This window comes from Phragmites australis, chromosome 8 (assembly GCF_958298935.1).
Source record: "Phragmites australis chromosome 8, lpPhrAust1.1, whole genome shotgun sequence".
NCBI lineage: Eukaryota > Viridiplantae > Streptophyta > Magnoliopsida > Poales > Poaceae > Phragmites > Phragmites australis.
The window spans coordinates 1,985,233-2,011,697 of NC_084928.1; the positions used below are offsets into that span (position 1 = coordinate 1,985,233).

Below are 26,465 nucleotides of genomic sequence, written 5' to 3' on the forward strand. Positions count from 1 at the left end.
TGACCGCCGTGTGCCCCCCCTGTTGTTCCTGTGCGCGCGCCGCAGTGCCTTGTTGATGGCCCGGTCGCTTCCTCTCTATCTAGCTGGTCGCCATGCTGCCGGTCTGTACTCTTGCTGCTTGTCTGTGGTTAGCTACTGCTATCGTGGGCACTTTCAGTTTGCCCCACTGATCAATTTGGTGTACATTGCCCTCTGTGCTAGTTGGGATGATAGCTATGTGATGCTTGCCGCCGTATCTAGTGCTCGTTTATGTGACATGCTTACTATTGCCTTGGTCTGATTCTTGTTGCTATTTCTACGGTATATGTGATGGCTTGATACCCTTGTTGTTGTCCCTGTTGGAGCTGGGATGCTGCGGCTGGCTGCTATTTGCTCTCTACTGTCTCCTTGTGATGCTAAAAAGGATGATTTGCAGGCAGGATGTAAAAAAAAAACCAAATGGTGATCCACTTGCAACACCTCGAGGTCATTGAGGCTTGCTGTTGCTTGCACTATATATGCATATGGGGGTTCTTTTGCTGGTTGATACTGTCGCTCTGCATATGTGGCTATCTGTTGATGCTTTTTTGCAAAGAATACAATGCCATTGTGGCAGGAGCCTGCGTGGCCCGCAAGTGATCACCCCGCCTTTGTGGCTTTGCCTCTGTGGCATGTTTGCCTGTTGCTTTCAGAGACGGCCAATGAGGACAAGTCCGAGGCCCAAAGAGGAGCTAGTGAGTCAAGCACGGCATCGGAGCTCCCGGTTGTGGCCATGCTGCTGCTTTCGGTCGAAGTTATGTGTCATGCCGCGCTCCTAGCCTACCTCTTCATAAAAACACAATTCTGAGGTCTATGTGACCGATGATGATTCGGGATACATAAACAGTCCAAAAAGCTTATGCCAGACTGTTGTCCCGTATTTTACCGCATTTTATTGCTAACGCTTACTTTGCTTGGTCGTTGTTGCGTGTGACTACAACCTTGCAGACTCGGAGACGACCTCGGTATGACGACCGCCAGCGCACTTAATCGGAGGTAGCCCGAAGACGGGCGTAATTAACCGGAGAGCTTCACGAAACCCCGGGAACCAAGACAAAGCAATCGTCAGATCGTGAAGATAGTCAGATAGCGTGTGTATTGTGGAGTAAAAATGTATATGACAAACTGTACTTTATGATTTCGACATGAATGAATAAAGTTACATGTTTTCGATTATTACATTCTCCTGTCTTTTGTATACTCTGTATACTGACACGCCCGCAATATTACATACACAGTTTCAAATACAAATTCGAAGTCGAGACGTTTCGAATCCGCGAAACACTACACTCACAAGGATGTAAGATATGCATGAAGTATGTGCCTCCAAGGACCCAATTCGCTATCCTGCCGTCTAATGGAACTAAATAATAGTTTCTCATAGATTTGAGAAGGAGCTAGGCAGCTTTGGTGCTCCTTCCAAAGCCCACGATGAAATAAGGTGATGAGCAATGGCGAAGGGTCCTGGGACGAACATTGGAGCAGGTTCGCCAGTTTCCACGTTTAGGTCAGCAGAGAGGCTCTGCCCTTTTTCTGCACCCTTGCACATCTGATTGACCTTGAGAGCGTTTGTTCTCTGAGCTTTCTCGTATTCGGCAAAAGTCAGCGCTTTCTTGATGTCTTCACGGCTGTGCCATTGGGCATCTACAAGCATGATAAAGGTACCATTTCAGATGGGAGTAGAAGCTTTGCAGGTCGCCCAGAATCACTATAGCGTTAACTTCTGAATAACTTTTATTTTTTTTCTAAAATGATCACTAGTACAGAAATCTATCGATTTAATTAAGTTCCATTTCTGAAGTGTATCATCTGCATATAACGGGCAGACCGGTTAATGCAACAGGAAAGATGAAGATAAGAAAATGCTCGATAACACCAGAAAGTAAATGAAATTCAGTCGAATGAATTGATATTTAATTCCTCATGACATGTTAAACATTACCTTCAAGCTCTTGCTTGTCTACACGTATCTCCAACGATTTAGCATAAGCAAAGAAACCCACCATCAGTTGGCATGGCATAGTATTTGGCCCGACTGAAAATGAGCATTGTATGCAACAATGAACACTATCAGAATCAGATACGGTACAAGAAAAAACTAACTGCAAGAACACAGTAGTTTGCAAGTTGCAACTGGTAAGTATTTGTGACACTGTTTAAATACCTCCTGTATTTTGGACAGAATAAGTACAGACATGAAAATACAGTTCAAAAAACAATGACAAGATCATTACCAGGCCATGGTTGAGAACTGTGATAAATGACTTGCCCAACTTCAACACCAGTTTCCTCCCACGTTTCCCTTCTCACTGCCTCTTCCATGCTTTCTCCTGGCTACAAGTAGAAGAGATGCGGCGTACATAAGCTTCTTCTGATGTTCAAAAAGAAGATGATGACCTAGCTTGCTGCAATACACACTATAACTTGCAGAGAGCATAAGCTTTGGCCGATATTTAATAGGAAAATATCCTGCATTTTAATTTCAGAAATGGATTTGTACATAGGAAAATCATTACTTTTATGGTTACAGCAGTGATGCCATTCACTTATAAAAATTCAAAACTAACTTTTTCACCCCAATCCTAGTACCTGGTTCAGAACTTCAGATCATCAAATGAAACTTTTTTGTAGTAAGAAACACGTGTTTAAAAAGTACTTCATTATATAAAAATTTAAAACTAACTTTTTCAACCCAATCCTAGTACCTAGTTCAGAACTTCAGATCATCAAATGAAACGTTTTTTGTAGTAACAAACACATGTTTAAAAAGTACCTCATTATGTAGTTACTAATAAATAATGGATATGTGACAATTCAAACCCAATTCTCATGTTTGTAGAGCTCAGTAGTCATTGTAGTCACTAGTGTTAGCAATATAGAGTCATTATCCATTATGTATAGTCGTATATGTTAGGTTACTAGAGTTTTAATATTGTACTCCTCATGTCCTCTATATATTGCCCTAAGGGGCTACTATTGAATACAAGTTGTTATTCCTAACATAGTATAATAGCTATGTTTCTTTTCCTGGGACATCGCAACTCGTCCAAATCCAATCTAACCCGCCAGCTCCCTCATACCGGCTCTCATTCCCGTCGCTCGGATATCTCTTCGGTCGGCTCCGTCTCTGGCTTTCCCACCCGCATCCAGATATGCCCGAGCGGCCGCCTCAACCGCAGTCGCTGCCTCTACCCGCTGCCGTCGTTGGCTCCACCTCTCCCGCGTCCACGTCTCAGGGCCAACCCACGCGCTGCGGTCGTCCCCCTCGCGCGCTCGGCCTCCGTTGGTTACTCCTTCCGCTGTCGGCTCACCCTCCTGCCGCCAGCTGCCTCCTACTCTAGGTTGCCCCGGCCGGATCCACCCTGCGCCGGGCCACCTCGCCCCTGGCCGGAGCCACCGGTCTTGGATCCGCCCGCACCGACCCCTGATTCACTGCCATCGCCAGCAGCTATCCCGTGCGCTGCCCGTCACGGCCTCGTGCACTCCCGCGCGAATTCACGTCGCCACTTGGATCCAACCCGCCCGTTGTCCTCCCCGGGCTGCTCCCTCTGAATTCGTCGCCCCTGCTCTAGGCCCCGTCGGACCACCTCGGCCTGGTGCTCCTCATGCGAGGCGGCAGAGGATCTGGTTCCACATGCTGGCGGATGAGCAGCCAGAGGGGGATGCGTCGGCGCCGCCCGTCCACTTCTGGGGCTCTCGTCTTCATGGTCCATGGTTGCGGCAATGACATTCCAGTCCACGACCATCTTCCTCACGCGCCCGAGGTTCACCTACATCGAGCAGCCAGAGGGGGATGCGCCGACGTTGCCCGTCCACTTCTGGGGCGCTCGTTTTCATGGTCCACGACTGTGACAACGACGTTCCAGTCCACAACCGTCTTCCTCGCACGCCCAGTGTTCACCTGCTTCGCCGCCGATCTCCCAGGCCACTACCGCTCCCACGACCTTCGCGCCTTTGTGCCCATCTTCATCATTGTCAGTCTATATTGACACAGAGGGGGAGTTACCCTTCATCTTCACTACTGGATTGCACGTTTTTGGACCATGTTTCAATAGTCTGGTTGTGGCAGTCAATGCTCGGTGGTTGTAGTCTGTTTCTATGGGCTACTTTTGGTGATGGATCATGGGCTCCTAGTGTTGGGCTACTACTGGGTGGTTGGGGCTGTTGGTTGCAATCTGGATTGAGCTATGGCCTGCTTCATTTAGTGGTGCTTGGGCTCCCTTTTTTGTGCTTTAGTGCTATGAGTCTTTTGGTTTGAGTCTTATCTTCAGCTAGCTTCATTTGCGTCTAGCTTTAGTCTTTGCGATTCCGCGGTGTCCACGTCCAAGTTTCAGTCTCTCTTTTGAGTTCGTCTATACCGTGCGAGTCTACATATTCCTTCGTCCATTAGTCGATTTCTTTTGTGGTTCGCTAAATATTCGTCTTTGTTTGGCTAAACTTTTCCGTCGTTATTGATGCAACAGTGCCATCTAGATCTTTTCGTCATTCATGTATTTGCAATTCTTGATCTAGGGTGCTCTTGTGTCATCTTGGTCTTTCCGTAGCTCTAGTGACAACTTCTTTTGTTGTCTTACTACTCGTCGTCGCTTTGTTGTGATTCTTGACCAAAGGCGTTCATTTGTTGTCATCATCACGACTCTACTCTTGTGCTTCGCTTTGCACCTCTTCGGCTTGATCTGACAGGATTGCCAAGACTCCATTCTACGACGACTTTACGGAGACAATTTTTTCTAAGGTATTAGTCTAAGTGTATTACTTAGTGTCACCTCTATCAAATGCAACACTATTGTATACGCTTTGCATTTGAGGGGGATGTTAGGAATATAGAGCCCTTATCCATTACGTATAGATTAGGTTACTATAGCCCTTATCATATACTCCTCATGTACTCTATATATTGTCCCAGAGGCTATTAAATATAAGTTGCTATTCCTAACAACTAGTACAATGATGCCTGAAGGGTTTGTTTCCCCCTTAATATTATAATTCAATTTGGGTATTTTACCAACCAATTTAAATTCTATTTCTTCTACCTCACAAAGTGCTTAAACCATTCTCAAACAAGCATGATTGATGTGGCAATGCAAACTTGTTATGAGCTTATCTAACCAGGATATGCTAGCATGCTGCATTCATTAATTGAACTAATTTTGCGGTATGCCATTGCATTGTTGAGTTGAACGCCTAATTTTACTCTTGATATGGGTGCCTCCTTCCATCTAACCCCTCACAAAGTCAGTTTAAGAAAATTAATGACAGAAATAGAAAACACAATGCGATACAACAGGCACAAGATATTATGAACAGCTGTAAATAAGTTCTTTTTTTAAAGACCAAAAAGAAATGATAGGTAGCGATTCCCACCTCTATAAAACCAGCAAGACAGCTCCACATACGAGGTACAAATCTTGACTGGCGGCTTAAGAGCACGCAATCATTTTCTTTATCAATGACCAACATAATCACAACCTGCAATACACCACACACAACAAAAGAGTAAATACTATCTGTGAGTGTGAATATTGCTACAAAATAAACTCATGATGAAGAGTGGCACAATTTATTCTCCCAATTCAAACACTATGCGAAGACCAGAAGGAGAGCAAATGTCATACTGGATCCACTCGAGGATATATCCTCTTCTTGCAGGACTCATTGCTGCACTGTTTTCGCCTTCCAGCTTCAGTAGGAACAGCCCTTGCTCCACACGCCCCACAAAATTTTGCAGTATTATGCCATTCGAGCAGTGCCCGAGCCTGTTCGCATCAGAAACAAATCAAGCTTGTCTCTCGAGTCCTCAGCCATAAAAATGTCTTTAATTACAATTGAACAATAGTCGAGAAGAACTCAAGAACAAAGGAACGCGCATACATGTCCGGCGATGGCAAGCTCCCCCATGGCGTCCTTGTCGCTCCAATCCGTGGCCACCATGAGCGTCCTCAAGTCCACATACGTCGACCCATCCCCGTCCCCACCGCCGGAGACCCTCAAACCCTCTCCCTCGCCGACGTCGATGGCCCAGTACGCCGCGGCCTCCTTGCCGTCCCCCTCGCCGTGCGCGCCCAGGAAGACGAAGGCATCCGGGGGCACCCCGGGAACGCGCGAGGGCGGGAGCCACGCGAGGCTCCAGGCCGGCGCCGCGGCCGGGGGATGGTCCGGGGAGCGCGCGAGCGGGCGGCCCCGGCGGAAAGGGAGGATCTTGGAGAGGTGCGGGTGCGAGTGGGCGGCGTCCGCGGAGGGGGCGGAGGCGGAGCCGGGGTCGAGGAGGGAGCGGAGGGCCTCGGCGGCGGCGGAGGGTGATACGGCGGCCGAGGCGGAGAGGCCGCGCAGCGGGTTGGCCGCGAAGGCGTGCGCGCGGAGGTGGATGGCCATGGCGACCACCGCGCGGGGCTTGGGTTTGGTGGGGGTGGGGAGCTTCTTCCCGGCAAGGGCAGCTGTGTAGGTAGAGTAGTTGGGTTGGATTGAGGCACGTGTGTGCATGACATGTGGGGCATGTTCTATTTGTGGCTACACGTACACATATCATGGGCCCACAAACGAACTGACCTGTGGGCCCTCATCCCATTTCCGCTCGTGGCCCGAGCAGCATCCAAGGTGTGTTTGGTTTAGTCCGGCGGCGATGGGTGAATCGCGAAAAAGAATTTGTTTGTCTGTATATAGTTTGATTTGGTAGTTGTAAATATCCGATTTTATGTTGGCTCAGAAGTGAAGATTGGTTTGAGCTTCTTTTGTAGTTTGATCTAATAGATATATATTTTATATTTATTTATACAAATAGATTTACTTATTAATATAATATTAACTCTTATATTCATCCGTACATATTCAAATTTAATCAACTAAATAAATTATATCCGAACAAATATAATCTATTAAATACTCTTCTTTTTTAACAAATACGATTCAACCCAACCTACTTATACAATACAACTTACAAAACATCATCAAGGTCGTCTATCCTCGAGGTCGAGCGCCGCCGGGACAGGAGCTGCACCGGTGGGTTCGGACTCGGATCCTCTGCATTAGCTACTGCTACCGCAGAGGTGCAGTTTTGTGCACCATATGAAATCTAGACCATTCATCTGGCAATCAACGGCTTAGCTTCCTCCGTCCATTCTTCAATCCTTATCTCCTCATGATTGGATTAATCCCAAACAAATGCAGCCGTTCCCAATAGTGATTTGATTTATAATCCACATCTTGAACAAGTTGAGTGTGTTCACATCTCCATAGTTTGTCTAATTATATGCATCAGATATGAAGTCATTTCTCTCACAGAACTGTTCACACATACAAGTATGTACATACTTAGATGATTTGTTCACTATGTAGATCCTTTCTTTCTAATTATGGATTTGCTACTAGAGGGGGAAATCAGTTATCAAATTGTAGTTTTGCATTAAGATGCTTGGGCAAATTCGTGAACCTTTTGGTTTGGTTTGCTAGATCTTTTTTGTTGGACAAATTGCTTCAAGTCAAGTCAAAAAGAGAGAGGAAATACGTGATGTAGCTGCAGGCTTGTGAATGGGACATCGCCAAGGTTAAGGTTACCGACCGCAGCTCGGTTATCGAACTCCGGTAGTAACCGAAAATTCACGATAACCGTGGTTACCCGTCAAAAATTCAAAAAAATTTAGAGAAAATTCATTTGGTAAAATTTGAAATTTGGAAGAAAAAAAATCGCGATTTTAGCCGTTCGGTAACCGGTCGGTTACCGAGCGGTTTTTGCGATTTATCGAGCGGTTTTCTCGAATTTTCCGTATTGTCGGTAACCGCTCGGTTTTCTTGATTTATCGAACGGTTTTCTCGATTTTTTAGTGAAGTTCAACAAAAAAAACCTAAAAATTATCTCAATCTTGTAAAATCAATAACTAATTCATCTGAGCTTCAAATCAAGTGAAACAAATTTTGTTGGTTTCCTTGTAACATTATCTACATGATAAAAATATTTATACTCATAAAAAAGTTCAAAATTTTCTGTGAGAAATTGTATTTGTTAAACCAAGTTAAATACATAGTTTACTCTTTGCTAATCAAAAAATCATGAAACTAATTTTTTTAGTCTTCTTACATGATCCTATGTCTTTTAAAAATACATTAACTCATGAATTAGTTATTGTAACATGCATGATTGTGTAAATGTGTTGCGACTAGATTAATTCATAACTGACCCATCACAGCTCAAAAATTAGTGAAACCACTTTCATTAGCTTATTTATACTATGATTTACGTAAGAAAAATAATAGTAGACATGAAAAAGTTAATTACATGTTATTTCTTAACGTATTCACTTTATGCTTGTGAACTTTGTAAAAATCATAGAGAAATTAATAAAACTTTAAATAAAGTGAAATCAATTTTAAAGATTCTCTTAAAATACGTTTTACACAATAAATATATGTGTTTTCATGTTAAACTTTTTCTTAACATGAGTTAATAACTTAGCCGCACGCTTCAATTTGTTTTCATTTTTTTCAAAATTACTCCCTATAGAATATGATGAAAATGACATTATTTTTGAAAAAAAAAATCACAAACGGTCTTATAATTGTGTCTAGTTTTTTATAAGATTTTTTTCGAATTTTTCGAATTCAAATTCGATTACCGTCCAGTTTCTGAAACCAGACCGGATCGAGAAGGTCGGTTACCGCGGTTTTTGAGCGGTTACCATCGGTTTTTTGAACCGTGGACATCGCAAGAGAAGGGACTTGTGCGGTTTTTTTATTTTAACTGAAGGAGGAGCAGAGGAACCAGAGCCAGCAATTCTAAGATGGATGGACCAGATTTCAGTTAGTGCACAAAGTTCACCTCTGCAGTATCAGTAGCTAATGCGAGCAATGCAAATCAGACCGGTACAACGCCCTCTCAAGTGTTATCCTGGTTGTAAAAGGTTTACGATAAAGAACCTTTACAGTACACCATGATACTAGATGATGGAGAGTATCATTGTTGTGATCCAACCGTCCATTATAGTAGATATTATTGTAACTATCTTGATACCCTTAGGGGTAATTACGTCATTGACTGACCGGACTTCGGACCTTCGCCACCCATCATCGACCGACCGACGGAGGGTGGAAACCCTAATAAATGAAATGAACAGAATAAGTGAAAGCTTATCTGAAGAATAAACTAATATTTTGATCTTCCCTAATTAAACATATAATTTACAAGTTTATCATAGTTTTTTTTTCCAATCCTACCTTTATGATACCCATGATACTCTTTAATGATACCCATGATATTGATGGACGATAGAATATCATTGGGCCAATCTAAACCACCGAATGAAGCAAATAGACAGTATACACTCATTTAGATATACTGTAAAGTCCTCTTACGATATACTGAAGCTATACAATACAAGCTTGGCCTAAACAAACAGACCGTGGCATGATCTATATGCTACTAGTAAGCTATAACATAGCCTGATATGGTTGAAGTAAAAAAAAAAAGAAAGACACAGGCTTCAAGTCCAACAAGAGACAGGAGGACCAGCCATCTTTCTTTCCTCCTCAATTGAACGGCAAAGCTCGTGTGTCATTTCCATTTAAAAAAAGACAGTGGAACCAATGCAGCAGCACGTCGAACAGAGTAGATAAGCTAACACTTAGATAATCATCTGTGATGTTTAAGATCAACACATAACGCAAGTACATCAAGCCGTGCAGTTCAGTAGTCACTGAACCAACACGAAATAGCGAGATCACACACATTACAATTGGGGTGCTTGGGTACTTCTCCACCCTGGCAACCACGCAGTAGTACTACGATTAACAATCACAACAAACTCGTACGTAAACTCATCCTTCCTGGATGCTTGATTGCGAGTGTGTGACAATAGTTGGTTCCATCATCGGCCAGCTCGCCACACCTCACGGTCCTGGTCACCTCAGTCGTTTCTTACTTCGCGGTGCCTACTACACAGCAGAACAATTCCTTTTAAGGACACAGAGCATCGGCAGATCAGATTAAAAAGGCTGTTTGAAATGAAAATCTGGGTCCTTGTTCGGGCAAAACGCAGGACATCAGGATTGATTGATCAGATGTATAGCTAGTATCCAGTAGATTCGTTGTAAGATTTTGAGCATTTGTGGATTAAACTGAATATGCAACATGTATATATTCATCAGAGGGGCAGATAATAGAAAAGGCACCAAAAGATCGTGGTTGAAAACTGAAGAAGACATATATACCTGCTTCCCTAGGTGCATTGCACCTATAGCACTCAATCCTACTTGCAAAGTTGTGCACGTTGCAACCGGGCCTGGCAAAAGCAGACAAGCACTACGATAAATTAATAATTCTGTCAAAACACATTTTGAAACAACTCCATGCGATTCGCGAAAAGAAACAACTCCGTGCAATCATCAACTTTCAAAAAATGGTGTTATTTAATTAGTAATTACCATAAAACTCGCATGCATGCCACTGTTTCTTGCCATGCATAAAAAAAGCCATTCTTCTCGACTTAAAGTGAACAGAATAGTTCGATCACCTTGTGCAAATCCAATCGCCAGCTTTCCAACCAGCGCGAACTCCGGCTCTCTCACGGCCGTGAGCAAAGTCACCCTCAGCACCGGCTGCCGGGAAATCCCTGACGATGGTGCCGCACTTGAAGCAGCTGGTACGGCTCGCGAAGTTGTGGTAGCCGCAGTTGCAGTACCAGTCGCCCGGGCGGACGTCGAGGGAGGTCAGCACACCACCGGTGCCGTGGCTGTCGCCGAACTGCAAGTCCGGGCGTGGATTACGGCAGCGCTGACAGAAGTCGCGGCGGCTGAAGTTGAGGTGCTGGCAAGACTTGCAGTTCCAGTCTCCAGGCTTCCTCTGGATGTTCATTCGCAGTAAACAGCTAACCCTGCATGCATGTGTCAAGAAGCTGTGACATGTAGTGAAGAATTAGCATTACAAAACAAAAGCTATACCAAAAGTAAAGACAACTACTCGTTTCCTCCTATATTTGTATGATATGTGAACAGAGATATTGCAAACCTTGCTGCGTCGCAATATTATTATTATATTATAGGAATATATCTAGGCACCTATGCGATTACAGTCTAGGTAGCTAGGAGCCCTTTGATCCTTTTAGCCTTTTTTAGATGCTTGTACTACATGCAATGACAAACTAAAAAGAAAGAATGCATGTATGAAGCCCTTCGATCCTTTTAGCCTTTTTTAGATGCTTGTACTACATGCAATCACAAACTAAAAAGAAAGAATATTGTAAGGCAAGACAAGACACCCACGGAAAAAGCGATTAATCAAAGGTTGCCATAAACTAGCTAGGCAGAGACGGCACTCTAATCAATCATTTAGACATAGGTAAATAAGATTATATTTTCAGGTTAGAGTGTCCCAACGGAAAAGGAAGCAAAAGGTCATGCAAGAGGAAACTAATCAGTCTCATCTATGAGATAATTAAGAGGAGATTAGTTATTAACTATCAATTAAAAGCTTTGCAAATATCATGCATCACAGGCAGCAAATTCACCCTTGCAAATAATTTTTTTATTAAATTATCATTTGATTTAACAACCATAAGAAGACTATATAGCCTTTTTTTCTTGTGAAGAAGAACGGCTAATCAATCAAACTGTCACAGTCTACTAGAGGGGCAACAAGAACAAAGAGGAACAAGAAGGGATGCATACCCTGTGAACTTGTAAAGCCTCTTGTAGTTGTTTGTTCTTGGTACTAAGGTTTTCAGTTGATGTGTTTTCCTTGCTGTGTGCTTGCTTGCTTGCTGTGTTCAGACTCCTTGTGGATGGTCGCCCTTTTATAGCGGAAGCACCTCAATAATTGCGAATCCAGGGTTTGCTGAGGAGACAGGGAGATGCTCATCTTAGCCTTTCTAACTGAGCTATCCGAATTGAACAAGAATATGAAATTAAAGCAGTAACAAGAAAGGAAAAAATGCAAGAGGAAAGTGATGCTAAAGATAGGAGGATTTCACAGTGTTACATCTTGGATCTACACCATGAAATATTAATTACTTCCGAATATATATTAACAGTTATACAAAACTACAGAAAAAAAATCAAATAGTTGATCTCAATTAACACAATTGGGGTATCATAAATATGAGATACAGTAAGGAGCTATTTGTGCTAAGAGAATTAGTAAGTGGTTAGACAAAATATAAAGCAGTTAAGTGATTCATAAAACTCGACGCACGCAAGCATACTTTGTATCGGCATGGATAGCTCATTATTACATAACTTTGATTCAAATCTTGAGGCAGGGCTGCAACGTAGTCCAGTTGTGAACACAGGCAGGGCAACATCACATGAATATATGCAGCTCGTCGCAAAAAAAAAAAAAAAACCATGAATATATGCAGCGGCGACAACTTAGGTGTCTGCGTACAAGTACAATGGTGCCTAAAACACACACACTGCTAGCATGGTGTGCAAGGCATGCAAGCATATGCCAACCCAGTTAGACTAAAAGCTGATTGTCAAATTTACAATTCTTTCATGTAAATATATAGTTGCTTCAAGATTTGAAATAAGCATAAGACAGAAGTTGACATCTTGGATATTCCTAGAATTGAGAGCAACAATTCCCCTTGATAAAATGATCTGATCAAAGAGAAAAGTTTTTTGTTCTATATATGGTGCCGAGTCTATTCTGCGCCTAGGCGCATTATAGTTTACCATTGCGCATATTCTCAGTTAAAACTCAAAAAATTATCAGTTACAATCCATTATGTAGACCAGTTACAACCGCGCATCCAAAAATATATAATTGCAACATAAAAAATTAACAAGTTACAATCAGTTACAACACACACACATATATATATATAAAGACCGAAGTTACGTTTTAGATTGTACTACGATTACAATCGTCATGTTCCTAAAGTTGTACATCATTAGGTAAGAATTCATTAGGAGTTACGTTCGTCTATAACGCAATTACAACTTAATTTTTTTATTTACGTCTGATTGTAACTACCTATCTTATGTATTGTAATTCTACTATTTTTTAAATTGTAACGGGGGGTGACGCAACAATAACTAGAGTTAAGTCTATCTGGACAAATATATATATATATATATATATATATATATATATATATATATATATATATATATATTACTTCCCTTTTTTCATCTGTTTTTGTTTTGAAAGAAACTATCGTTTAAGCTATCCATGGACAATAGATTTAATAATTTCCATTCGACAGAGGTGCAAGGATCGAGGAATATTTCTTTATACTTTGATTCTTCCCCCAAATATATACTGGTGGAGGTGCATATCTAGCAATGATGCACACTTCGTGTGGCTAATAGAAATCCTGATGTTCCCAGTTCTGACCGAAGTGTCACATCACCGAAGGAATTCTAAGAACAAAAAAGGAAGACAAATCAAGAAAAGAGACCAGCTAAAAGTCTATTACAATTAAACATGAAAAAACAAGTTCATGACGAATCTGTATTCATTCACTTATAAATAATGTCCTTGAAGTTCCGAGCAATATAAAATGCTAACAGAAACTATCAAGGTAATTGAGTTCTTTAAATTAACCTTTCCTTTGGTCTTTCTCATTACGAAGATTGTTAGCTCTATACACAATGGGGTCAGTGCAAGACGCAATACAAGTTTGTCGGTGACACAATATAAAATCATTCTGTTAAATTTCTGTAAATCACCTTCTTGTTAAGATATCATCATTTTAATTTTGGTAAGTGCAACCTACTTTTGTAACATATTGGATCTTTGACATCCTTTGTTCTGCAGGGTGCAAGAGCGGAGTTAAAGAAATTGTTCACTAAAGGGTGCAAAGTAGCTAATATGTATAACTTAAGGAAAATTATCGACGCGTTTATGGTAAATTGTCTCAAATCAACAGTTCGATACTAAGCTTATTACTTGATGGCAAAACAAAAGAGAAGACATAGGTGAAGCTTCTTTTATCCAGTAAATTTTTTGCCCATTTACTAATTTATGATGATTTGTGTTTCTTGTCCATTCTAGACGCCGAACTGCCCCCAAAAGTTAGTACTAAAGTTGGCTAAATGTTCGATTATATGCTAGGGGAAGATGGGCATAAGTACAGATTGATTGTATTATTGGGGATAAATATATATAGCTTTTTGAGAATCGATTCTCCTCATACGTGCATGATCTTTAGTCATTCACAAAACCTATTCTGATATACATATATTCTCCCAAATCACACTTTACACAATAATTCAAGAGGTTCCAAGTTCAACTCTAGTCAGCCGCCGTACTGTTCTATTTGCTAGAAAAAGCATCTATTTCTATTGTCCTTTTTAGAATAGTATTTATGTTTATCTCCTGCTGCAACTATTCAGAACCAAAACCAAAGTAGGCACATAGCATCAATAAACCTTTTGCTCAGCAACAAAATAAGATCAGTAGGGGAATATATGATAGAAGCTGAATTACTGAGATTAAGTAGTGTGTTTATAAAAGATGGAATAAGTATGGCCGCCATCAAAAAGATATGGTTCCCACCAAGCACAAAGTTTTTACGGATTTCCTAAAAGTGGCTAGGTGTAGTTTCGAACTTACAAGTTCATACGGATTATCTAATTTAGAATGAATATACTTGAATTGGCTCCAGTATACATTTCTTTCCACGGCAATTATTCCAACGTGTCACAGTTTACAGATGCAGATCCATTGCATGACAGTGCAGACCATTGGATCACGCATGAACATATTGACTAACAAGGAAAACTAGGCCTGACATCTGAGTTTCCACATCCCCCTCCCACCAATCACACATAGCATTAATCAGACAAAAATTATTTTCCTGTAACTTATATTCTTTAGCACCATCTACAAATGCTAGAGCAAGCTAGGCTACGTCGACGCTTCTCGCGCTGCTGACTTGATGAGGAATCAATTCTACGCGGAAGTGCAAAGTGCAAGAGATTGCAGGCGTTATCAGTTGCAAATAGTGTTCCCACTAAACCAAGTTGGTTCACAATTCAGAGAATGTTGATCGGCAGAGCAAATGAAAAGCCGACTTGATCTGGTGGAGGTGAAGTTCATCCCGTATTGCAGCTAAATGGCACTCAACTTTCTCCAAAAAGCAAATGATTCCAAGGTTCTAATTCCAGATCAATTTTGATTTGCAAGTATTGTTCCTCGTGTCCCCACGAATAATGCTCCCTGACTCCCTGTTCCCTGAGAGGGAGCTCATGGAAGCAACGCCCAGTTCCTAATTTCGTTAGATGCAACCGAAGTTCTGCATGACAGCGGTCTTTTCTGAATAGATACATTAGTTGTTGATTTGAAATTCGGGAATGCTTGGACGTGTGATTTCTCTTGAACTGACGAATTGACACAAACCAATATTCAGGAATCTAGCTTGGAATGACAAAAGAAAACCAGTAAGTTTCTGATGTGTGCTCTCCTCGACTGCTCACTACGCCGCCGCCGTTCGCCGTGCGGTGGTCTCCGCGCATGTCTTGTCTTGTCCCGTCCGCCGTCGGGTTGGGCTCGGGCGGCGGAGGCATGACCGCGGTGATGGGCCAAGTTGAACTCTGCTGCTGATGGGCCGTAGTGTTTGAGATTCGAGAGCACGGTACAGGACAGGTGTCACTGCACGATAGGTGGGGGTGGGAAAAGTTATATGAGTCTCAAGCTTAAAAAAATTAAATAAATTTTAAAAACCTACAACTATTTTAACATATATTGTAAAAACTATAACTTTTAATTCTATTTTGAAAACTATGACTATTTTAATACATGTTGCAAAAAATTACAACTTTCGTATTATGGATCTACGTATCATTCTCTAACAACAAGTGGACATACGATTAATCCTTCTATTACATACTATAGAGGATGATATGTAAGCATACTGTGAGAAAATTGTAGTTTTTTTAATATATATCAAAATAGTTATAGGTTTTTTAAATAGATATCAAAAGTTATAGTTTTCTGTAGTATATGTCAAAATAGTTATAGATTTTTTAAATTTACTTAAGAAAAATTTCTTTATACCGTAAATCTGTTTGAATCACGATGTTGTTCAAAATTAATGCGATAAAATGAGATTCAATATAAATATTTTTTTATATTTTTAAATGTACCGTTTCAATATTTCTAATATATTATTTCAAAAAAAATTAGATAAACCAGATTTTGAAACTGACGAATCAAGTTTTCAAAATGTTGAACTACGTTATACAAAATATTGAATAACAAAGTCAACATTTTAGATATCATAAAATGTTGAAATAGTATATCTAAAATGCTTAACTAGTAAATTCAAAATGTTGAATATAGTGTTTTAAAAAGTTGGACGCATAGAACAAGCACAAAATCATAATTATATATGAAAGTAAATTGTTTATTATGATTTAAAAAAGCAAAAAATACTCGATTGTGGTCACAGAAATCGGCCCACAGGCCGTCTTCGGCTCAGCCACACTGAGGAAGAAACGCGGAAAAATGAAGCCTAATAAATCCCTACCAGTTTCGGCCCGTTCGTTGTTGTGCCTTGATCAATTGAGCGTGGGCTGATGGGCCATACCACTTGTAATCTTGTTTTGATCGCCCATTAGAGCATATACAATGTGTGCTTAGAGAAGTGCTTATGAAAAAGAAATTAAGTTACAAACTCATTTTGTTGGATCAATCTAAAACTCAAAAAATAAATTAGAGATTTACTCCTATCTAAATAAGTTAAAAAAAAGTAATTAAGTAGTGATCTAAAACTAGTCATTATTATTCACTAGGTATTATCATAGATGGCAACAAATCGTACAGGCTTATCGATCGGAACAAAATAATCAGTAAACACACTCGGAACACGATCGTCAACACGTTCATTCGGGTTCGAGTCCCCAGCACTAGTACTTACTTTTTGAATAAAAATGGCTACATAAATCCCTGGCATCTCGCCGTCTTGTTACATAGCTCAGGAGTTGTACTTCATTAAAAAAATCCTGACTAGCGTGATTCACGCAGGATCTGTCTCGCAAACAGGTACTTAATTATTTTTTTTAAAAAGCATTAGGTTCATTTTCCAATGTTGGATCAATAATTCACCGACGGTTGGATCAGACCAACTTGCTCAACTAGTGATCATATCCTCTCACAGGCCACAGCCGGCTCTTGGTTATCGCCAGATAGCAAAGTACAGACCAAGTAACAGAACAAAACAAAAGAAGAAAAAGATTCCGGTAAATGAGACTTGGCAAATCCATTTCACGCGGCAGCAAAAATGTGCGGACTCCACTTCCTGTAAAAATGAGCCTGATGATTGGAATAGAAGTCACACAACAGATGTGAGTGGACGTACTGTAGCTAACACTGGGGTCTGACTTTTTTTCCTTCAGGGAAATCAATTTCTTTGGCCATTTATGATACTATTCCATCTGATCATAAATACATATTATTTTAAAAAATATTTAATCAAATTTATAAAACTTTAACTAACAATAGTTTTTAAAATATTTAGTTAAAAAATCTTAAAATTATATACGTAGATTTGTCTTAATTTTTTTTAGAATATCATAAATTTAATATATTTCATAAATATATTTTGATAAAAAAAAATATTAGTTAAAATTATGTATTAGAGGTCATGTCTTATCTAAAATAATATGTATTTACAATAAGGGAGTAAAGTTTATCTAGTAGTGCAGATAAATATAGCGCTGCTGACGGCTACTGTTTGCCGCACAATTCGAGTACTCGTATGTAGGTGCGGGTCACTGACAACCTGGCATGGTGGCATAACAGAAAGAAAGCAATAATCCACCGTTGGATTGTTCAAAACCGTCAGCAGTGCAGAAACTGCCACCTTTTTTGCATCTTGCTTTGGGACTTTTAAGGCCAGAGATCAGACAAGTTAAATAGGATCGATAAACTACACCAACCGGGAAGAAGAAGATGATGCTCAACTGTCCAATTCCCAGACCTTATATTTTTCTCTTTGATTAGTCTCTAAACATAATGCACACCTCATATTTTCTTCTGGTAAATTAGATCAGACTCAGTTATACTCCTATAATTCAGCTCTTTGTTTTGTTAGAGCAAAATTGTCCATCGTCGTTGTCCTCGTTTATTTGCGGATACGAGAACTTTCGTTGGCACTTGTTTTTCCAAATCAATACTTATGACGCTCCAACATATTTCCGTGCCAAGTACTATTTCGTTATTGCGATGCTACTGATGTAGCACAGCAAGAACACATACATATTCAGGTGGCCAGATAGACATAGACTACACTACTCTGCATAATACATATTCAGGCTAGCAGCTTTTCTGGTCTGCAGGGGCGTACTTATTGCACGAAACATATACTGGTATATAGATAAAAATAGATCACACAATAGTATATGTATGTCTTGCAAAGCATGCTTAAGGCCTGAAGAACACGGGGTGGGGGCGGCCGGCGCCCTGGAAGGAGGTGTTCTTGAGGTGCTCGGGGGCCTCCTCGAACGAATGCCGCCTCGCCAGCGATAGAATCTTCTTCATCCCGGTTAGGTTCATTCATACTGGTATACTGCACTGCTGCTTGCAAATTTGTGATACCGATGTATGATGTCGCAATGTAGAATTGAGCTAGGTAACTGCAGTCACATATTAATTTTTTGGCAAGGTAATACGTTGATCATGGAGAGGAAGAAGCCCACCAAAGGCGCACAGGAAATTCAGGGTAGATTAAGAGACTAAGTAACACAAAAGTTGCAGTATTCATAAGTTGGAGGGGAACATAATATACATAATTTATACAAGGTATTACAGTATTATATTTTCTCTGAGCACATCGGCGTGCAGTAGTTGACTGGTAGGTTATCCGGACATCGACGACATGCAGAGTACTAGTAGTAGTGCTCATGGCCTGAAGAACACGGGGTGGGGGCGGCCGGCGCCCTGGAAGGAGGTGTTCTTGAGGTGCTCGGGGGCGTCCTGGAACGAGTGCTTCCTCGCCAGCGAAAGGATCGTCTTGTCGGCGACGATGAAGTAGGCCATCCCGGCAACTGCAGGCATTACAAGTTGCACACAGATCAGTAATGCTTCTCAAGGTTTAGGCATCGCGAGTGCTTGGATCTCAAATTGGTTGAGCATGCACGCCAGGAAGCAGAGATAGGAAGAAGTAATAGATAAAACACACGCGCACCTGTGGAGATGATGAGGGCCTGGCCGGTGGGGTTGATGTTTGCTTTCGCCCATGGCAGCATCCGCACGCTCGCCAGCTGAACAAGAAGAACAAATTAAACGATAAGGTATAGGCCTACGATGCACCCTGAAGTAAAATTAAAACAGATGAACTCACGGTGGGGATCGCGGAGGCGATGGTTGCTACAGCTGCTGCCTTAGCTCCTGCAAGGGTTGCCTCTGCAGGCAGACATGCATGCAAGCAAGCATCAGCGCATAGCAGCTAAGGAAGAATGCATCAGCGGAAGATTAGATTCTACTACTAGTGAGTGTGCAGTGTAGCTGTATGCATGAATGTACCTCGCGAGCAGCGCTTGGCGAGGGCGAGCTTCTGGTCAAGCGACGCACGGGTCACAGTCGACATGCTGATCGAACTTGCAGTATCAACTGCGTGCTAGTGAGTAGAATGGGACCGGAAATATATAGAAGTGGATCGGCGAGTAGCTAGCTAGCTAGCAGTGAGAGTCCGAGAACCGAGGGAGATGCAGAGATGGGATGGTGGAAGAAGAGGCAGGGGAGGCCGGGGATTTATAGGCAGCGAGCGTCAGGGACGCCAAACGATCGGCGGACGAGGAGAACCGGCGGGCCGGTCGCTGAGGAGGACGTGGTTTTCGGGCGAAACCCATGTGTCGTCGACTGGCCGGCCGGCGCGCAGCTGATAGCCCAGCCGGGTTGGGAATCTTGGGATAGGTGCGGTTCACCTCCTCCTCGATATGATCGATTGCACGCTTCACTCTTCCCTATCCACTCGCGGGATACAAAACGGTCTCGCTCGACCTCGTCTAAAAAAAGATTCACCGGCCCTGGGGGAAACAAAAGGAATCTATGTTTGCTATGCACGAAACGGAGCCAGTAATTTGGGCGTTGGCGTACCTCCACATGCGCATGGAACTATGGAGATTCTACGAAATTACCGACTTGTTTTCGAAAGGCGAGATACCATACCTTACGGACTTGTCGGTTAGTGAGATTATCTTGCAAATAGCTAGCCTTATTGCCCACAGGATAGAGTTTGAGCCTCATTGCCCAAACCTAACCATGTGGGCAGGTATCTAGCATAGTTTGGAAAAAGAAAATCTTGTAGGATAGTACTAGATTCGTTGGACATCTGTGTGCTACCTACTGAAGTGTCAAAATATAATCAGCGTGTAACTGCACGCTGGAGCTGTAAACAAACGCGAGCAGTCAGCGGTACAAACTGGGCATCAGAACATGGAAAGGTTAAGGAAAAAAAGAAAAGAGAAGCTTTCCTGTGGTGGGTGCTGTGTGTCCGTGCCCTCAGTTTTGGGATGGAACCAGTGTGTCGCTCCCAGTTTTCTGTGCTGGGCAGCAGCAGAGACCGGCCCCATGGACGCCATGGCGTCTCTGTCTGTCGACTGCTGCGTGCTCCCCACTCAGGTACGGATGCTTTATCCGGTGAGTTTGTCCCGCTTGGCGTGTTTTCTGCTGAATTTCTGATCTGATCTTAGTATATGTATGGTCTTATCCACCGTATAGATCTTGCCAAAAACAACTTTAATGAGAACAAAACTAGATATACCCCCTTCCAATTATTTTTTTCTGTATTCAAACTCAACATTCTGCCTTTTTTTTTCTTTTCTTTGCTTCGCACGATTGATGGGGGGGGGGGGGGGAGATTTAGGGTTTGCCACTCAATTGTCTCGTTGAAATATGTATGTAGAAAATATACGCCACTCAACATTATTAGTGCACATGACTCTCTAACAGTCTTGATGTGTTCTCAGTTTTAGTTGCCAAGCTTCTAGCTGACAATGCGTAAGTTAAGATTTGTTTGTCATAGCTCTAGATTCGAGATTCATGTTAGATCTGAAATTTGTATAATAAAATAAACTTTAAACATTTATTTTTATTCAAAACAAAAAGCAAATGACTTAACCAAATACTCTCAATATATCTACAGTTCTAGATCCTAAATTTTTTGAAGCTGGATATAACCAGCTATAAAAAATTTAAGATCTAGATCACTGCCAAACAGAACTTTAGTTAGTTAGTTAGGGTGTGTTTGGTTCACGGTATGAGGGTGGATGGGATCGCCCGTTCATGTTTTTTTGGTGATTCCGGTGTTTGGTTGCTGGATCGGTACCCGGCGAGGTCATCCCACTAAAGCGAATATTCGTTGAGATGCCGGATGAGCGCAACCCCCAAAAAAAGCCGGATGAGGCCGTCCACTTCGCTCCACAGCCTCCACTCATCTCGTGACTCACGTTCCTATCACCTCCGAATCCCTGGCCGCCTCTCCTCCGAAGGACGGGCCCCGCCGCCGCCCCCTCCCTCCTCCGAAGAACGAGTGCCGCGGCCTGCCCCCTCCCTCCCCCGAACTTCCCTCGCCGCGGCCTGCCCCCTCCCTCCCCCGAACTTCCCTCACCGCGGTCGGCCCCCTCCCTCCTCCGAAGATCTGGTGTCGCCGCTTGGGCGCTGTCGTCAGCCCCCTCCCTCCTCCAACGGACGGGCGCCTCCGTCGGCTCCCTCCCTCCCCCGAACAACCGTCACTGTCGCCGGCCCTCTCCATCCTCCGAAGGCCCGCTCCATCTGCAGCCGGGCCTCTCCTTCCTTCGAAGATCCGTCGCCGGCGCTAGCCCGCTCCGTCCTCTGCATATCCGTCGGTGCCGTCGGCTCCCTCCCTCCTTCGTCTTCTTCAAGCACCGGTACGTGCATGCCGCTATTGCAGATCTGTGTGTATGTGTTGCTTTGAAGCACTGAAGAATCGAAGAATTGAAGTACTATTTTCGTGTGATAATTGAATAGATATACATAGGAATATATTTTGAGAGTTCTTTATTTTGAAGAATGAGAAGAGAAGTTGATATGTTTTTGCTTGATCTGTTTAATTGAAGATGTGGAACAGAATGGAGGGTTGCTAGTTGCGCATTAGTGTTTATGCCGTTGTCGGGTTAGAAATGTGAAGAAATATGATTTTGTAGCTACCATTTCATTTAATTATCAGTTAGTGTAAGTAAAAGGTTTTGTACTGATGTTTTTGGACTGCAATTACCGGTGCAAGGTACATTACATTATCAACTTCACTAACTGATGATTTTGGATTGTAATTGTCTGCATTAAATTTAACTGATGCTCTTTCAAACTAGAAAACTCTGGAATATGTTAATCTCAACCAAATTGTTTCACTACTTAAATGATGCCTTGAATGATGCAATGCTGTGATATATACATATCTTTAGTTTAGCTTGGATGTCAGTACAAATACGATGCTATCTCACTGTATGTTACAATCTTGCATTGTAGATGGACAAGAGGAGAAAAATGTTAATTTTTGGCGCTACGGCATATATTACTGTTTCTATCATGGCCTTAGTTGTTGAGTTGAGAAAAAGGAAAAGGAGAACACGTATTACATATGGGCCAATAGAAGAAAGGGATAGGATAAGAATGGACTATCTAAACAATAAAATATGGAAGAATGATATAACTTGTGTGAGCATGCTTAGACTTGGTAGAGCACCTTTCTTCCGGTTTTGTAAACTCTTGAGGGACCGTGCCTTGCTTAAAGATACTATACATATGTGTGTTGAGCAACAAGTAGCGATGTTTTTGAACACTTTTGGACACAACCTTAGGAATAGGTTAGTTGGCACAAATTTTGGTAGGTCCGGTGAAACCGTTAGCCGTTATTTCAAATTAGTTCTTCACGCCATTGGTGAGCTACGAAATGAACTTATTAGGCCACCTTCATTGGAGACCCCAACTAAAATCGAAGGAAACCCAAGGTGGGATCCATACTTTAAGGTATGTGATTGAGGCAAAATAAACATATTTTTTTTTTTTCAGTTTTTAGGCATAAATTTGTATGGTTCGTAATGATTTTGGGTTTAATTGTTCACCAAATAGGATTGTGTTGGAGCTATTGATGGTACACATGTAAGAGCATCCGTTTCTAAGGATATGGAGCCTTCCTTTCGTGGTAGGAAGTCATATGCTTCTCAAAATGTGATGGCGGCTGTAGATTTTGATCTTCGGTTCACTTATGTCTTGGTCGGTTGGGAGGGGACAGCGCACGATGCTCTAGTATTACGTGATGCTTTAGAACGTGAAAATGGCCTACATGTCCCACAAGGTAATAGATTAACTATGTAGCTCCATTTGTAAATTTCATTTCTTTCTATATAGCAATGTCACCTATTTGTGCCTCATATGTTAGGAAAATTCTACCTAGTTGATGCTGGATATGGAGCCAAACCTGGATTCTTGCCTCCTTTTCGTGGTGTGAGATACCACTTGAATGAGTGGGGGAACAATCCCGTGCAAGATGAGAAGGAATTGTTCAATCTTAGACACTCATCTCTGCGTGTGACCGTAGAGCGTGCATTTGGGTCATTAAAGAGGAGGTTCAAAATCCTTGATGATGCCACTCCATTCTTCCCCTTTCCTACTCAAGTAGACATTGTTGTAGCTTCCTGCATTATTCATAATTGGGTTATAGATGACGGGATTGATGAACTAATCATACCGGACACCGATTGGCCATGTAATCCCAACCTCAGTTCATCGTCAAGTGGTCAAGCAAGTGAACATGCATACATGGTTAATTTCAGGCAGCAAATTGCCAATCAAATGTGGGAAGACCGGCAAAACTACCATGGAAATTAATTTGTACTATTGTATTTGTATTGCTCTGAAGAACTATTGTATTTGTATTGCTCTCAAGAACTATTTTATTTGTATTGATCTCAAGAACTATTTTATTTGTATTGCTCTCAAGAACTATTGTATTTATCATATCTCAAGAACTATTTTATTTGTATTCCTCTCAAGAACTACGGTATTTGTATTGCTCTCAAGAACTATTGTATTTATCATATCTGTGCATGTGTTTCAATGAATGTAGGAGATGGATCTTGAGCTAACTGGGGAAAACATGGGGGGACAACCTTTGGGGAGTGGCCATGTTACATGGACATCGTCCATGTCTTCCTACATGCTTAGCAACTTAGCTAATGTCGTGGCTAATGGAACTAGAACCTCTTCGGGTTTCAAGAAAGTTCATCTCAACGCTTGTGCTAGAGCATTGAATGAGCATTTCAAGCTTAACTTGACTGGAGACCAGATTGGGAATCACATTAGAACATGGAGGAGGAAGTTTGGAAAGATTACTAGACTTCGGAATTTGAGTGCTGCACTTTGGGATGAAGATAGTTGTATTATTAGACTTGATCATGAGCATTATGCAAATCATATTAAGGTACTTTTTCTGCTAACAAGAATTTGGGTGGCTGCCTATATTGTGTCTAACATGTTGTGTATTGGATGCTAGGACCACAAAGGAGATGCTGAATATCTAAACAAACCTCTTGAGCACTACCGTGAGATGGCTACAATTTTTGGTAATAATTTGGCTACGGGGAAGTATGCAAAAGGATCAGGTGACCCTCTAGCAACAGAAGCGAATGAAATTGAAGATGATGAAACCGGGAATGATGGAGTTGGAGCAACAAAAGATGATGGTGAGTCATCGGCTCCCAAACCAAAGAGATCCAAGTCAGTCGCAAGTGAAGATGACAGCTTACAAGCAACACTTCGAGCTGTCGGTGAAAGGCTTGCTACCGCTATAGAGAATGCTGGTAGCACCGACAATGATTTGCCCGAGGGTCTTTGGGACAACTTGAAAAACCTTCCAGGTTTTGATGAGACACATCTTTCTCATTACTATGCCTATTTGGTTGAGAATGTTCGGATTGCAAGGGCATTCAACACATTGAACTTCAGCAACAAGTTGGTTTGGGTTTCTAGGTATATTAGCACCCACTTCCCGGGATGAAGGATTGTGTGAACTTGTCTGAAATTGTGATTTTGTTGCCAACCAAAAACAGTAAACTATGGGGTGTATGAATTTATTTTTTGTGGACTTGTGCTATCCAGTATGGGCTTTGTATGATCTTTTGTTACTATGCTGCTGTCTAGTCAGTGACTGTGAGCATTAATATGAAGTATGTAATAGTTATATCTATGTTGTCAAATATGAGCCCATGTTTTATATTTGCTATTGACATGTATGGTGTGAATTTGACTACCTCTGTTTCATTGTACTGAATACACTCATCTCTTCTGAAAGTATGCTTGTAGTGTGGTTGTTTCATTTGAACTGAATACACACAAGTGCATTGCTGTCTCATTGTAGTACTATAGCAGCTCATTGAACTGAATACACGTAGGTGTAGTAGGATAGCAGCTCATTGCAGTGTGCGTATTCAAGTGGATGGAGAAACAATCCATTTGGTGCCAGAAATTCAATTTATGGAGTTGCCTTCAGAATTAAAGGGTAAGTTCACCAAAAGGTCATCACACCCAACTCAGGTCATCCTATCCAACCAACCAAACATAAAATTATCTCATCCTATCCACTTTAATCACACCAACCAAACAGAAAACTGGCTCGTCCCATCCATCTAACCAAACAGAAAATTGAATCATCCCATCCTGAAAAACAGGGATGGTCCTATCCCATCCATCTTTACCCTCCAACCAAACGCATCCTTAGTGATGGCCATGGCCATGTATATGTACCACTACAACAGATCAATACGGAGTGCATTGTGTGTCAATTACTCTCCTCACTCTCCCTCGTCCTACATGGTATCAGTGACCACTGATTCTGCGTTCAAGCTTTCGCTTCCTAGCCACCATGAGCTCTACCTCGTCGTCCTCTGAGGAGGAGGGCAATCCTCTAAGCGCTAAGGTGTCCTCCACCTCTGCCTTTGCTTCCCAAGTCCAAATGATCAACATCAAGACACAAATCCCCCATCACTCTTTATCTTCAAGAATTCAACTACGGTGCATGGAGCCAGTGCATGCTCGTGTCCTCAGAAAATTCAGCCTCATCGATCACATCTCCAATGCACCAACACAGGGCTCCTCCGACCGTGTCCAGAACGACTTCCTAGATCTATTCCACGGTCATCATCCAGACTAAGCGCGATACCGCCTTCTCCTTGTGGTCAAGCATCCGCTCCTTGTTCCTCGACAACAAGGAGGCACGATACATCTACGTGGCGCCAAATTTCGCAACCTCTACTAAGGGGACATGTTGGTGATGACCTACTGCACTCATCTGAAGGCCATCACTGACACCTTATGTGATCTCGGGTCGCCGGTCAACAACCATGATCTGGTGCTCACTACACTCTGTGGTCTCAATCCGCGCTTGAACCACATCATCCTTGTTCTCACGATAAACGGCACGCTCCCGTCCTTCTTGGAGACCTGCTCCAGGCTTCTCCTTGAAGAGCACCATCTGGCGCAGGCGGATTGCATGGTGCAG

General features: G+C 42.1%; 4 protein-coding genes across 5 annotated transcripts; 1 reads left to right on the forward strand and 3 right to left on the reverse strand.

Moving 5' to 3' along the window:
- Nucleotides 1-1,136: 1,136 nt before the first annotated feature.
- Nucleotides 1,137-6,466, reverse strand: LOC133926206 (nudix hydrolase 19, chloroplastic-like). The gene is made up of 6 exons (XM_062372007.1): nucleotides 5,890-6,466; nucleotides 5,634-5,774; nucleotides 5,383-5,487; nucleotides 2,253-2,352; nucleotides 1,961-2,053; nucleotides 1,137-1,662 (listed from the first exon to the last, which is right to left on the reverse strand). Exons 1-6 carry the CDS (start codon nucleotides 6,388-6,390, stop codon nucleotides 1,397-1,399), a joined length of 1,206 nt encoding a protein of 401 aa, XP_062227991.1. The 5' UTR covers nucleotides 6,391-6,466; the 3' UTR covers nucleotides 1,137-1,396.
- A 3,137-nt stretch (nucleotides 6,467-9,603) lies between these two features.
- On the reverse strand, nucleotides 9,604-11,815 carry LOC133927848 (RNA-binding protein involved in heterochromatin assembly dri1-like). Of its 2 annotated transcripts, none has more exons than XM_062374235.1 (4): nucleotides 11,671-11,815; nucleotides 10,518-10,877; nucleotides 10,216-10,286; nucleotides 9,604-9,936 (listed from the first exon to the last, which is right to left on the reverse strand). In XM_062374235.1, exons 2-4 carry the CDS (start codon nucleotides 10,856-10,858, stop codon nucleotides 9,923-9,925), a joined length of 426 nt encoding a protein of 141 aa, XP_062230219.1. In that variant the 5' UTR covers nucleotides 10,859-10,877; nucleotides 11,671-11,815; the 3' UTR covers nucleotides 9,604-9,922. The 2 variants fall into 2 exon arrangements, with proteins under 2 accessions (XP_062230219.1, XP_062230218.1); XM_062374234.1 differs by having other exon boundaries at nucleotides 9,607-9,939; nucleotides 11,671-11,811.
- A 6,867-nt stretch (nucleotides 11,816-18,682) lies between these two features.
- Nucleotides 18,683-19,789, reverse strand: LOC133927849 (early nodulin-93-like). Its single transcript, XM_062374236.1, has 4 exons — nucleotides 19,472-19,789; nucleotides 19,290-19,351; nucleotides 19,134-19,209; nucleotides 18,683-18,993 (listed from the first exon to the last, which is right to left on the reverse strand). The coding sequence occupies exons 1-4, from the start codon at nucleotides 19,533-19,535 to the stop codon at nucleotides 18,848-18,850; spliced, it is 348 nt and encodes a 115-aa protein (XP_062230220.1). The 5' UTR covers nucleotides 19,536-19,789; the 3' UTR covers nucleotides 18,683-18,847.
- A 2,430-nt stretch (nucleotides 19,790-22,219) lies between these two features.
- LOC133927850 (uncharacterized) lies at nucleotides 22,220-25,161 on the forward strand. The gene is made up of 6 exons (XM_062374238.1): nucleotides 22,220-22,936; nucleotides 23,039-23,264; nucleotides 23,349-23,697; nucleotides 23,743-23,752; nucleotides 24,036-24,389; nucleotides 24,462-25,161. The coding sequence occupies exons 1-6, from the start codon at nucleotides 22,436-22,438 to the stop codon at nucleotides 24,963-24,965; spliced, it is 1,944 nt and encodes a 647-aa protein (XP_062230222.1). The 5' UTR covers nucleotides 22,220-22,435; the 3' UTR covers nucleotides 24,966-25,161.
- Nucleotides 25,162-26,465: the final 1,304 nt, after the last annotated feature.

Excerpts from the sequence above, each read along its gene's own strand:
- LOC133926206 (XM_062372007.1), bottom strand. The coding sequence starts at position 6,390 with ATGGCCATCCACCTCCGCGCGCACGCCTTCGCGGCCAACCCGCTGCGC. Across the intron at positions 2,353-5,382 it reads GTCTTGCTGGTTTTATAGAG|CCAGGAGAAAGCATGGAAGA; the intron begins GTGGGAATCGCT and ends TTCTACTTGTAG. Across the intron at positions 2,054-2,252 it reads CAGTTCTCAACCATGGCCTG|TCGGGCCAAATACTATGCCA; the intron begins GTAATGATCTTG and ends GCTCATTTTCAG.
- LOC133927848 (XM_062374234.1), bottom strand. The coding sequence starts at position 10,858 with ATGAACATCCAGAGGAAGCCTGGAGACTGGAACTGCAAGTCTTGCCAG. Across the intron at positions 10,287-10,517 it reads GGCGATTGGATTTGCACAAG|GCCCGGTTGCAACGTGCACA; the intron begins GTGATCGAACTA and ends TGCTTTTGCCAG.
- LOC133927849 (XM_062374236.1), bottom strand. The coding sequence starts at position 19,535 with ATGTCGACTGTGACCCGTGCGTCGCTTGACCAGAAGCTCGCCCTCGCC. Across the intron at positions 19,352-19,471 it reads CGCCAAGCGCTGCTCGCGAG|AGGCAACCCTTGCAGGAGCT; the intron begins GTACATTCATGC and ends GTCTGCCTGCAG. Across the intron at positions 19,210-19,289 it reads TCGCCTCCGCGATCCCCACC|CTGGCGAGCGTGCGGATGCT; the intron begins GTGAGTTCATCT and ends CTTCTTGTTCAG.
- LOC133927850 (XM_062374238.1), top strand. The coding sequence starts at position 22,436 with ATGGACAAGAGGAGAAAAATGTTAATTTTTGGCGCTACGGCATATATT. Across the intron at positions 22,937-23,038 it reads GGTGGGATCCATACTTTAAG|GATTGTGTTGGAGCTATTGA; the intron begins GTATGTGATTGA and ends TTCACCAAATAG. Across the intron at positions 24,390-24,461 it reads ATTATGCAAATCATATTAAG|GACCACAAAGGAGATGCTGA; the intron begins GTACTTTTTCTG and ends ATTGGATGCTAG.